At 39.5% G+C, this 12,436-nt stretch overlaps 1 protein-coding gene across 1 annotated transcript in view; it reads left to right on the top strand.

The window, feature by feature from the left end:
• The window catches only part of cmip (c-Maf inducing protein), a 68,143-nt gene extending 56,647 nt beyond the window's left edge, over window positions 1-11,496 (top strand). Inside the window, exons 17-21 of the mRNA XM_083916824.1 lie at window positions 2,939-2,986; window positions 3,150-3,296; window positions 3,390-3,495; window positions 4,034-4,104; window positions 7,057-11,496. Of these exons, the coding sequence (XP_083772950.1) occupies window positions 2,939-2,986; window positions 3,150-3,296; window positions 3,390-3,495; window positions 4,034-4,104; window positions 7,057-7,110 (426 nt within the window). The 3' untranslated portion in view covers window positions 7,111-11,496. The remainder of the gene's footprint in view (window positions 1-2,938; window positions 2,987-3,149; window positions 3,297-3,389; window positions 3,496-4,033; window positions 4,105-7,056) is intronic.
• The last annotated feature ends 940 nt before the right edge of the window (window positions 11,497-12,436 follow it).

Raw genomic sequence — 12,436 nt, 5'->3', positions numbered from 1 at the left:
TGGACTAGAAATAGTAAGTACTATTAGTACTCTAAAAATGTACTGAGGCTTTGTTACAATTTCAAGCTTTTGGTTTTACTTTTAACCCCTCATCAGTAGCAGTTAGAGGTGTCAAACAGCTACAGTATACTTTTTTTCATGGTTCGGCTGGTCCTGCAACTTATACTCAGGTGCAAATTGTATATTAAAATATATAATTTCACATGTTGGTTATTTTCACACTGACAGAGGGCGCTCTAGGCTTGTGTTTCAGCATCTGCTGCTCCTATTACTCCTGTACCACTGAAGATGAAAACAGTAATGGAGCAACAGAAAGAAAGTTTGGAGTGAGCAAACTTGTGAGGGACTGGACAAAAGCAGAGGATACGCTGCTGCAATGAAGAAGACAAAAAAGCTAATCATGGGCTAATAGCTAGGTGGCCACAGCTAGAGAAATAAGCTCACAAATGGGTGCTCGAACAACGTGGTGCTGGGAGAGGCTGTTCAACGATGCAGTTACGTCTCCACTCCAAGGTAGTTGCCAAGGCGATGAATATAAATGACTCTACTTTGATGAAATGTCTGTTCTTGGTCTCTGATTTTATAAAATACATTTCCCCCAAAAAATGCGACTTATATTCCAGTGTGACTTTTTTCTCCGTCATTATGCATTTATAGCTGGTGCGACTTACAGTCAGGAAAATATGGTAATAAACTAAACTATTTGTAAGATCCAAGATACAGTTACTGCACAGCAGATATAAAACATCATGGAAACAACTGTGTTTTCTGAGATGCTTTCAGACCACTGTTCAACAAAGGTTTTTATCTGCTTACAACAGATACGTATTTAAGAAGTCGTTTTGATCAATTATTTCTGCATTTCATGATGAGGCAGAGCTTTTCACTTAGTGATTAGGACTAATCACTAAGGACTAATCACTAAGTGATCACTAAGTTTTGTCTTAAGCTAAAAAAAAACCTACAGAGGTTTTTTTGGCTCAAGACAAAACACACATACTCCTACATGTTTGTATTTCCAAGTTATGAATCAGGTAATCTCTATGAACAGATTCTATGCAGAAATGTAGAATCTGTCGCTTTGGGTAGGGGAAGTGGTCTGGTTGCTGTTTGTAGTCTGAGTATTATTGACCAATCATGTTTGAGCATGCTTTGGGTGCAGGCAGGTAAACATTCCGTGTGGAGAGCAAATGAGGTGAAGGTCTTTGTGCGTCATGCGATCTGATATTTTCTGACGGTGATTTTGCTTTTTTAAAATGACCTGTGATTGGCCAAAGTCTCCTGTCACAGGCTAGATTTTCTAAAGCCTGAAAATAGAGGAGGTACAGAAGTCTTGTTTCTACACTTGCAGGGCCGGCCCTGGGCATATGAGGGCCCTCAGCAGGATAAGTTTTGGGGCCCTTTCTCACATACGTGAAGCATTCAAAGAACTCGCTACCATAAGCAATAATAACCCTTATGCATTTTATCTGTGCCTCTTTTATGTCTTTACTTCTTTATACTTAAAAATTGTTCATTAAATCCACTCACAGAAACACTCAAAGTAAAGCTTACGCACTGCACTTGCCATTTTTACTGTTTTGTTTTTGTCTGAATGATTTCATTGTGTCGAAAAAATTAAAAGGTCATCTAAAAAAGATTCAGATAAAAGATTTAACAAATTACTGATCCTGAAAAAGACTGAATGTTTTAAACAATTATTGTTAGCAGAAAACAGTGTAAATGAATGTAAATCCAAGGGAAAATGACAATTTACCTTTACAGATTTAAAATAAATAGCTTAGTTTAGAGTTGTTTCATTTTCTAATTACTAATAATTGCTAGTACAATGAACACATGAGGGTCACATTAGTTTTCATGGTCAGCCGTGTCGTTGTCCCGTTATACCAGCAGCAGACCTACGGCTACATACCTTGCTAGCTACCAACAACAGGCTTACAAAAGTACGTTACAAAGACAACTCACCCACCTGATGCATAGCACATAAAGACATCTAAAGCAGCTGTGTACATAAATGTGTACAGATTGTATTGTATTTATGCTACCAGTATGTACAGTACAGCATTTATCTTCCACACTGGTTTAAATGTTCAGTAGCCATAAATTTCACCAGTCCAACCTACCTTCAGGAGCTCCTCACCCCTCAACCCTCACCCTGGGCACTGGGGCCTGGCAGCTCTAACCCTCATGCTGTCTGCCTTTGCATCACTGGGGCCACACTAGTGGAGCCTCAGACTCACTTGCTGTTTTTAAATCTAATCTTAAAACTAGCCTGTTGTGTTCTGCCTTCCCCTGGGATCCTGGATCTTATGTTTGAGGGTCTAAATTTTTTTATTTATTATATTTTAACCCTATTTAATGTGTTTATGCATTAAGTTGATGTTGCACTATGATTGTTTTTGCCTTACTGTGAAACACCACAATATATTTTTGCATTTTAAAATGTGCCATATAAGTAAACTTCATTGTTATTAGGGCCTGAGCACCAACAACGGTGGCCCGTGAAGGACATATTGAAATTGAAGAAATGAATTAGGACACAAGCCATAACTTTGTTTTAAAAAGCTGTGGGGACACTTTTTTGAAAAGTGGAATTATTATAGAGCGCTGTGATTCATGCCTATATAATGATTCATTTGTATATTCATCAATGTATTTATTTGATTAAGGCTACTCATCTGTTAATTCTGGTGAACGTTAAAGGCTATACCTAGTGTTGTGTCCTGTGATGAGTCTGACTGCTAGAAAAGACTGCTAGCTACTACGCTATCTCATTTCATAATCGTGTAAGTTTAGGAAGTATTTTATTAGAGACCTCTTATGTCACTTTTTCCTCAGTATGATATGAATGCAGCATGCATGCACACACACACCATCTACTGCCTGAAAAAGTTCCTGCAAGCTCAGACGCCATCTTTTTTCTCTGTCTTCTCCTCAGCAAAGGAAAGGAGGCCCCACCCGGCTGACTCTGCCCTCAAAGTCCACGGTGAGATTACATTACAGCGATGCCTTCACTGCTGCAGGCAAAAAGACTCTTGAGCTTTTCTTTTTTGGGCGAAACTTAATTATAAGAATGATTGTGTTAAAAAAATTCTGTACTTGCATTTACTATTTCCTGTTTATTGAATGTTATTTTCCTCGACATTTAGGATGCTGACCTGGCCCGCCTGTTGAGTTCAGGTTCTTTTGGGAACTTGGAGAACCTGAGCCTGGCCTTCACCAACGTCACCAGTGCCTGTGCCGAGCAGCTCATCAAGCTGCCTTCACTCAAACAGCTCAACCTCTGGTCCACACAGGTATACACACACGCAGGAGCACAGAGTACACAGTACAAATCATCACTCCAGAAGTCTAATGTATGTCATATCTTTCTCTATTTCTTCCTTTAGTTTGGGGATGCAGGGTTAAGGTTGTTGTCCGAGCATCTGGCCTGCCTCCAGGTTTTGAACTTGTGTGAGACTCCGGTCACTGATGCTGGGCTGCTGGCTCTCAGTTGTAAGAAAACACACAACATGAACCTCTTAATGCATTCTATAGAAAGCTGTTTTATTACATGCAAATTTATAATTATTGCTTAATGAGAATAAACAGTCTTAAGAAAAGATAGATAGATAGATAGATAGATAGATAGATAGATAGATAGAAGGATATATAGATAGGTAGGTAGATAGATAGGTAGGACGATATATATATAGATAGATAGGTAGGTAGATAGGTGGGTAGGTAGGTAGGTAGGTAGGTAGATAGATAGATAGATAGATAGATAGATAGATAGGTAGGTATGTTTGCCCCTTAATTTGCAACCGTCTTTTTATCTACAGGGAGATGGCTTATATTTTCAAGATGTGTGCAGGGGTACAACTTTCAAACAACTCTTATGAGCTTATTCTGCTCTTCGAGGAGCTCCTGTACCAAAAGATAGCAGCATAATCAAAGTGGCATAATACTTTTATATCTGTTGAGGGTGTTAAAGTCAGTTGTTCAGAAGTGTATGATGTTATTGTGGCTAACTTTAACTGTTTGCCTCTTTCAGCCATGAAGAGTTTGTGCAGTCTGAATATGAACAGCACCAAGCTCACAGCTGACACATATGAGGACCTCAAGGTAATACTGCCAGACAGCTCATATCAGCTTATCTTGCATAGTACTGGAGCAGGTTCATATTTTTTTGGCTCATTTATTTCATTAAAAATACTATTATATTGACTGCTCTACTTTATACCTTCATTGACTGCTAACTCCTCACTCCTCTTAACTGCCCAGTAGAGGCCGCAAGGGATCAACAACTGCTTTAGTAGCATTTCTGGCAATCATCTTAGCTAGAAGCAAGCCTCGCCTGTTGCAGGCCACATTTTGGCCTTTGTTGTGGCTGAAAACCTGGTCTGAGCACTGAGTGTGCCCAGGAGAGTATTGGGAATGAGAACGGCTGCTCGCCCTGAACACTGTTATGGGGAACCCAAAGGCTATTTGCTGACACCCACAAATGGCCCACACATAATAAAATAAGAAAAAAGAGAAGTCCAGGCAGAGGGCAGAGTCTCTCCAGATACAGACACCACCACACACTTCTAGTGGCTCTTAAGTGGTGATTGAGAGGAAATACTTTTGTACAACTATGTTTCCAGAACAGAGTCACAACAGGGACACTGTGTAAAATGTAAATTGAAACAGAATGTGATGATTTACAAAACATTAGAACCCCATATTTAATTGAAAATAGGACAAAATGTTGAAACTGATAAATGTCAGTTTGTTGATAGTTATTTGCTCATATTTAATTTGATGCTAGACAGTTAAAAAAAGTTGACAGTGGCAACAAAGTCTGGAAAAGTTGTGGCAAGCTAAAAGAAAACAGTTGGTGGAACATCTCATAATGAACGATGTTAACTGAGGTTAGTAACATGACTGGGTATAAAAAAGCATCCAGAGAGGCTGAGTCTGTCTGAAGTAAACATGTGGAGGGCTTCACTCAAAAGAAAAATGGGGATTTAATCATCTACAGTACATGATATCATTAAAAGATTCAAAGAATCTGAAGACAGTTGGTGATGTTCATTAAAAACAGACAGATGGTGTAGTGGACATCAGTGCATGGCTCAGGAACACTTCCAAAAACCATTGTCTGGGAACACAGTTTATCACTGCATCCACACATGACAGTTGAAACTCTACCAAGGAAAAGGCAACCGTATAGAAACCAGATCCAGAAACTTTGCTGCCTTCTCTGGGCCTGAGCTCATTTAAGATGGACTGAGACCAAGTGGAAAACTCTCCTGTGGTCTGAACAGTCAACATTTGAAATTCTATTTGGAAATCATGGATGCTGTGTCCTCTGTGCTAAAGAGGAAAAGGACCATCCAGCGAGTGATCAGCACAGTTCAAAGCCAGTATCCACGATGGTATGGGGGTGTGTTTGTGCACATGGCGTGGGTCACCTGCACATTTGTGAAGGCACCAATAATTCTGAACCATACATATACAGAACTCTGTATATTCAAATCATTGCAGCATCCCGACTCTTTTAGAAACAGGGTTGTATAAGTCTACCCATTGTTTTTTTAGGATGATAAAATTTTAGGAAATAATAATTTTACCTGTACCAATCAATATTTTAAATTTACAATCTTAGTCAATTACACTGACTAGTGTCATTTTGAAAGTTGTCACATGTAGTGACAGTTATCCCCTGACGTTGCAGTTTCCCTCAGCTTTACAAATTATTTTAGTCTTTCAGCTCATAGTTTTGGTTTTACAGCCCACAACTTTACTGTGTTGGTCCAGTCTCACTGTTCTCATGAACTGGCAAAGCCAGCTAGTGATAGAAATCAAACATTAACATGTTCTGCTTCCCCAAACTGGCTAAATATCCTTTAAGGGGCACATAAGTTCCATTAAAAAAACTACCAAATACATATTTTTTTTACCAGGGAATATTGGGAAATTAAAGACTAGGGCCTGTATTCCCCAAACATGAGAGCAACTATAAGGAACTGTGAGAAGTGTGAAGCTGAGAGAAAGGGTTTTGAGGGTTTGGGAGTTGACCCCGTTGTTATGGATGAAGTCAAGTTTCATCAAACTGTGATTAGCTGTCTTTGGTCTTGGGCTGTTTTGGGTCTCTGTCATTGAATTCTTGATAGAAATACTCTAGGAGCTTTGTTTCCATATCCAAATAAAGAGTTTAAATCCAATGTTTGAACACGAAAAGAAGAGTAATATCAGCTGCTGACTAGTCCAGATTCTGTGCAGCTGACCGTCAGTCTCTTCCATGTCTGCAGCTCGTTAACAATGATCAGGTAGCCATGGAAGAAGCCTCGTAATGATCACACTGCAGTAACCATGGTGATAGTGAGAAGTGCAAACAACAACAGCTTTAGTTGTTGGCCAACTTGTGCATGAAAGGAAGGAAATCATTGAATGAAAACTCAGAGTCAGGAGAAGTGAAAAAGACCAAAACAAAGTGTGTTATTATAAGGCCTGAAATAAATGTGTCTTCCCACGATCATGAAAGCTTTCTAAAATGTCGAGGGGACGATGGGGCCGATTGTCGGCAGCAGCCATTAAAAAAGAAAAACTGCTAAATCAGCAAGTTAGGAGCTACTTTTAGCCTTAAGATGTTTGGGGAATACAGGCCCCATAAAATAAACCACACAATGTTTTGGGAAATGTGCTTTTCTGCAGACTTACCTTGAGTCAGGTCTTTTTTGAAAGCTGGGTGCATATACATGCACCATCTGCAAAAGAGCTGTCCAGATGACCTTGGACTATATCAGTGACTAGCTTGCCAGCTAACACAATGCTACATATAAATAAGAGTGGTCTTGTGTGGTGGACTTCTGATGGGACTTGGATAGCAGTTTCCCCCTGGTTCTGGTCTTTGTGCTAAACTAGGCTAAACATGTTTGGACCTTCTTTACCGGCTGCAAAGAGACAACATTGAAATCCATTCCACATTTTGATCTGACCAGGGGTGAACCATATTTTCCAAACTGTGAGCTAGCCTTCTAAGTGTATGTTTCAATGTGTTGATGCAGTTTCCCTTTGTCTTTTTCTTTGCAGGCCAAACTGCCCAACCTGAAAGACGTCGACGTTCGGTACACAGAGGCCTGGTGATCAGCCACGCTCACACAACCCTCATACATAACCAGACACACACATTAACACATGTACGCACTGCACACAGGCTCAGATACATCACGTGAATATTGTGGAGTGATATCCTCTCCATCATCGCCCCTCATTAAACCAGGATTTCTGACATCATCCCGCCATGACATCAGAGGAGGAGCCTTCATCACTTTCAGATGTCACCACCAACCCCTATAGTTACACCATCACCAGGAAGGAACTGTGTAGTCAGCATCACTTTTTTCTAAATGAGAACCCTTACCTCTGTTCCAAGGACCTTGTGATCAGAGGACATGCAAGTAGCTGTCATGTTGTGACAGAAGAGACACTTCTCTCTGTCTTTATCTTTTGCCCTGTCTTTCATATATGGTCTCTCAGTTTTCATATTCAGTCCAAGTCCAGCTCTCCAGCTGTTGCCCTCCTGCCTCTGTGCGTGTGTGTCGTGAGGAAATCCTGAGCCTTCCTCTCTTTTTCTCTCTCCTGCCCGAGTGCGATGAAGCCTGGATACAGCAGCTCACATTCCAGTTCTTCTCTAATCTGATCCACAATGTAGCTGTCCAAACAGACGCGTTGAACTATCACTTCAGTCCTCACTCTAGTGCTCTTTGGCTTCAGTTTTCAGGTTCTGATTCTGGTCTTTTTAAGTCTTTCATTGGGAAAAGGAGGTGCTACCTCTGAGAAAAGAAGAGTTGCAAGACTGTGCCTATTCCTCTCACACGACACGTTCACACACAAAAAAGGAAAAAAAATGTTTTTATCAACTTGAATGAACATATTTTTCCAGACATCTGTGCTTTCATATATTGTGTGTTTCTATATAAAACATATATGAAGATAACCCTCATTGATGACATTTCAGAAACATTTCGGGAACTCTGCAGGAAAGTTACACGGCGATGGCAACATTTGTTCCTTTTTCATTTGTTTTCAGTGATGATCTCCCCTTACTATTTAATAGGACGGTTGTGTAGCAGTAGCTGGGTGGTCTGGGACTGCCTAATATTTATAAGTTGTGTCTTTAAAGCCTCCTTTACTCTGTGTCTCCTGGATTATGTCCTGACAGTAATGAAGTACATGGGCCCTGTTGTCCCTTTTTTGCAACATACAACACAAGAAGCCAACCAAGAGGGCCCCAATGCATGGATCTCTCTCTACCATGCCATGGTGGTTATGTAGACCTGTAAAGTGGACTGCAGCAATTCTAAAGTGGACCTGTAAACAAGACCCATCACCAGCTGAGAGTTGTATATTTTCATATCCTCTGCTATTTTTTTTGGCTCTTTTTGAGACGGTTATGAAAAGAAGAAAGGACACTTGCAAAACATTCTCATTAAATTTGTTTTTTGTTTGTGCACTTGTTTCTTACGGCCAACATGCTTTTAGTACACATTGGTTTATCAAGTGGAAGCTGTCACGACCTGCCTGTGGACACTGACGCTGATTAGGTTCACGTCTCTGACCCCCCTGCTGAAGTCAGGGTCAAGAGTCACAGTGCCTCTAGTGGAGCTGTGGATGAGTTGCCTATTGTTACCTTTCTCTCTGTCACACCACCTCTTTCCAGTTGTTCTGCTGTATTTATATTACAACATAATACATGGGTGACATTTTAGGCTGTTCCTCATCAAAGGATGGGACAAAATTATTGTACATATTCTTTCACAGTAGGCTATAAGGGACAAAAGTTTGGAAATAGGCGCCTTTTTCCCATATTTTCCCATCTACATTCCCTCAGATTGTTGCCTGTTTATTGTGGCAACATTTCCTATGATGTGGTATCAAGTCTGCCAGAATCTCTTTCCCCTCTCTGTCTACATGTGGTTTGGGTTGCTTTCTCTTGGCCCTAGAAAACAATACAAGTCAGATTTCCACCCTTTTCCAGTCAGCCTCACTCTGAATGCATCCATCCAATTTATTTATTCCTGTCAACCTCCCTAATGCTCTAGATGTTTGTCCAATTGAGGCAGAAGCTGCAGCAGAAGACAGGATGCCGTCCACTATGAGATGCTTTGTTTCCTATTTATTGGGTGCCATTAAGTTTGTGTACGTCCATCTTTGGGTCTGGCTTTAGGACCTTGTGCTCTCTTTCATATCCTGTATGATGTATATATGAGTGTATATAGTCGTCTCCTCCCGACCCTTCCTCTCTTCGAACCATTTTTGAATCCCCCACCCCGGTTTTGTCACCTTCATCCTCTTTTCCTCTCTAGTTCTCTCAGCCTTTCTTCATTGGCAGGCTGGTGTTGCCTTCATCTTATGTGTGTGTGGTTGTTTTTTTCACACAAAGTGCACTGTAATCTAGCAAATTATGTTTTCATGATATCTTTGAAGTTTTCGACATCTTTGATTTGATCACTTCAATCAAATGTTTGTTTCCTGTGTTTTTGTTGTTTCATTTTTTGCATGTACATGTCGCTGCGTCATTTGGTATTTTTGTTTTGTAATTTTGTTTTATAAAAGGTTTGAAATATGATAAAGGGTCTGATCACTATCTCACTGAGGTTAATGACTGAAATGGAGAGATCCCATCAAATTATTTTCTGATTGGTTGTTGCCTGGATCTACCCATGAGTCCTGACAGGTCCTATTGGTCGAGGCAGTAAGGGTTTGATTTTCTAAAAAGCCATTAGCAATACTGGTACTGTTGGACTGAAGCTGCCCCGAGCTGAGATTTAATCATTTAAGTTTGTCGGTTTTTATATTATGCAAATATTTCTTCTTTCCCCAAGAGTTTTGTCCTAACCCTGCCAGATAATCATATCAGAAGTGGACCACACTGACTGACTGTTATCTTTTTAAATAAAGTTGCCGCTTCAAAACATCACTAAACTGATAATTCACTGTAACTTTACTGTAGATTTGTTTTATAATTTATGTGTTCTGAATAAGTACTTCTGAATGTTTTAAAGGAATCGTTTGAAATTTAGAAAATAGGCTTACTGGATTCTTTAGACGAGAAGTAAGATAAGAAGATTGATACCAATGTCATGTTAGTCAGTACAGCAGCTGCTTGGCTTAGCTTAGCTTAGCTTAGCCTAGCTTAGTTTAGCTTAGTATAAAGACTAGAAACTGGGGGAAACATTTAGCCTGGCCTTGTCAAAAGTTAACAAAATCCTACCAGCATTCCTAACACTACCATATTATATCTTTGTGATAAAAGTCTGTGCTGGTTGCTCAGCCGCCTCACAGTGATCCAGAAAATCAATGCACACAAACAAGGAATAGTCTGGGACATAATCCCCCTTAAAACATTAACGTGTCATCTTTACACACTTTTTAATTGAACTTTAAAGATGCTGGTTAGTAGATTGTGTTCCCTTCAAATAGAGCGAGCTGTTCCCCCATTTCCAGTCTTAATGCTGAGGTAAGCTAACTTGCTGCTGGCTGTAGTTTTGGAGCATACCTATGTTTCCCGGGTCCTATGTTCCCCGCTTTATTTGTGACAGCCCTTCACAGAAAGGGTCCTATGTTCCCCGGTCCATTATTTTTTCAACATTCAGTGCCGAATTCCAGGGTAAATAGGCTTGTGTAGACCCTAACAATACCCCCTAACCCTGACCCTAACCGTAACCCCTAACCCTAACAAAATGCTGAATTAAATCCCTGAAGGCATAGGCTTATGCCACTGGGGAACATAGGGAGGACCCCTGTAGGTTCATGCTTCACGTGCAGACATGAGAGTGGCATCGATCTTCTCATCTAACCCAGCATGAAAGCAAACTATTCCTTAAAAAAGTAGGTCTTGGAAAAATCTTTCACTGAACTCATCCCACAGTTTTTGGGCCATATTGAGATGCCACTTGTCCAAACTGTGAGCCTGGGGGCCAGCACGTTGAGATTATCATGGAAGGTTTTGTATACTGTAGAACACGTAATGGTTGAATAGAAACGCCTCTTCTGTTCTGTCGTGTCTCCGTATCCTGTGGAGCTCACCGTGGTTTGCTTTGCGTCACCATCCTGATTCCTCCCCATCCACATTATCTCTCTGATGTTTATCTTACACAAACTGTTAAGAGTTTCTACCATGTCCTAGATGTGGACAGCTGTGCTCGAGTCTTAACAGTTGTTTCAGAAGGAATGGGGTCAGATGTGGCACAGTCTGACAAATCTGACAGACTGAAAAAACTTCTTTATTTTCTATAATTAATTGTAATAAGATGGAAAAGGGGTGTCCATCATATTTCTCTCTCTTTTCAGTCTTTCTCCGCATTGATCTGCTTCTCCTGCTGGGTTCTTATTATTATTATTATTATTATTATTATTATTATTATTATTATTATTATTATTATTGCTGCTGCTGCTCTGTGGCTGTTGTAATAAAAATACAAAAGATCTTCAACAGGAAAAATAACCATGATGTGAATTAATTTCAATTAAAAAATAAATTGTCTGTGAATATGTTTCAGCTGTGTGTGGCATGTGTTCTTTTTGATCTTTTAACTTACCACCAGTAATCACTACACTACTACTACAAAGTGTTTTGTTTGGGATACACATTAAAAAGTACAAGAAATATAATACATGACATCTTTATTTTACAGGACGCTGCATGTTGGTTCACTGCACAGTCAGCCCTTCTTCAACAACACATAAGCATAAATCAGTGCTTCAACCAATCAACATACTGTACAACCATAGAAATGATCAAACCTTAAAATGAGTCAATACATTCGTGATAATGTATTTTCTTATGCAAATTTGCGATAGCATATCCATATGTTTGTAATAAACCCAAAATATACCATTTTGAGATTCTATGTATGTATATATTGTGTATGTATATATTTATATTTTAAATTATATATAATCCTGTAAATGTAACTGCATGTTTCAGAGAACATTAAGTCTAACAAAAATAACCCTGATGATGTTGTAAGGATGATCTGAGATTGGTCTTGAAACTTGAGTCTGTGGTACAAACTCAGGGCTCATTGAGTTGTATTATAGAAAATGTAGGATCCAATGTTTTATAGCTTGATTTATACAAGGGACTGAACACATATCTTGGGCTATGTTGTGTCCATTTGATGACTTTTCTTTTTTTAATTGTGGCTGAATAGTTGGTGAAGGCCTACTCTATAAAACATACTTTATTAAATCATCTTACACTGACTGATAAAACCATACTAATTCTCTGTCAGCCGACTCTTCATTGAAGCAATATTATTCTAAGTGAACGACATATTCAAACCCCAGATTCTAATCATTTATGTTCTCTATAAATGAAATATAGCAGAGTCCAAGTTCATAAAAGGTTTTTGAACGGTGAAATCACACTACTCTTACACAATAACACAAAGCACAATTTATTTTC

This window comes from Echiichthys vipera (genome assembly GCF_963691815.1).
Source record: "Echiichthys vipera genome assembly, chromosome: 7".
Classification (NCBI taxonomy): domain Eukaryota; kingdom Metazoa; phylum Chordata; class Actinopteri; order Perciformes; family Trachinidae; genus Echiichthys; species Echiichthys vipera.
This window is presented reverse-complemented; position numbering and strand designations above follow the sequence as displayed.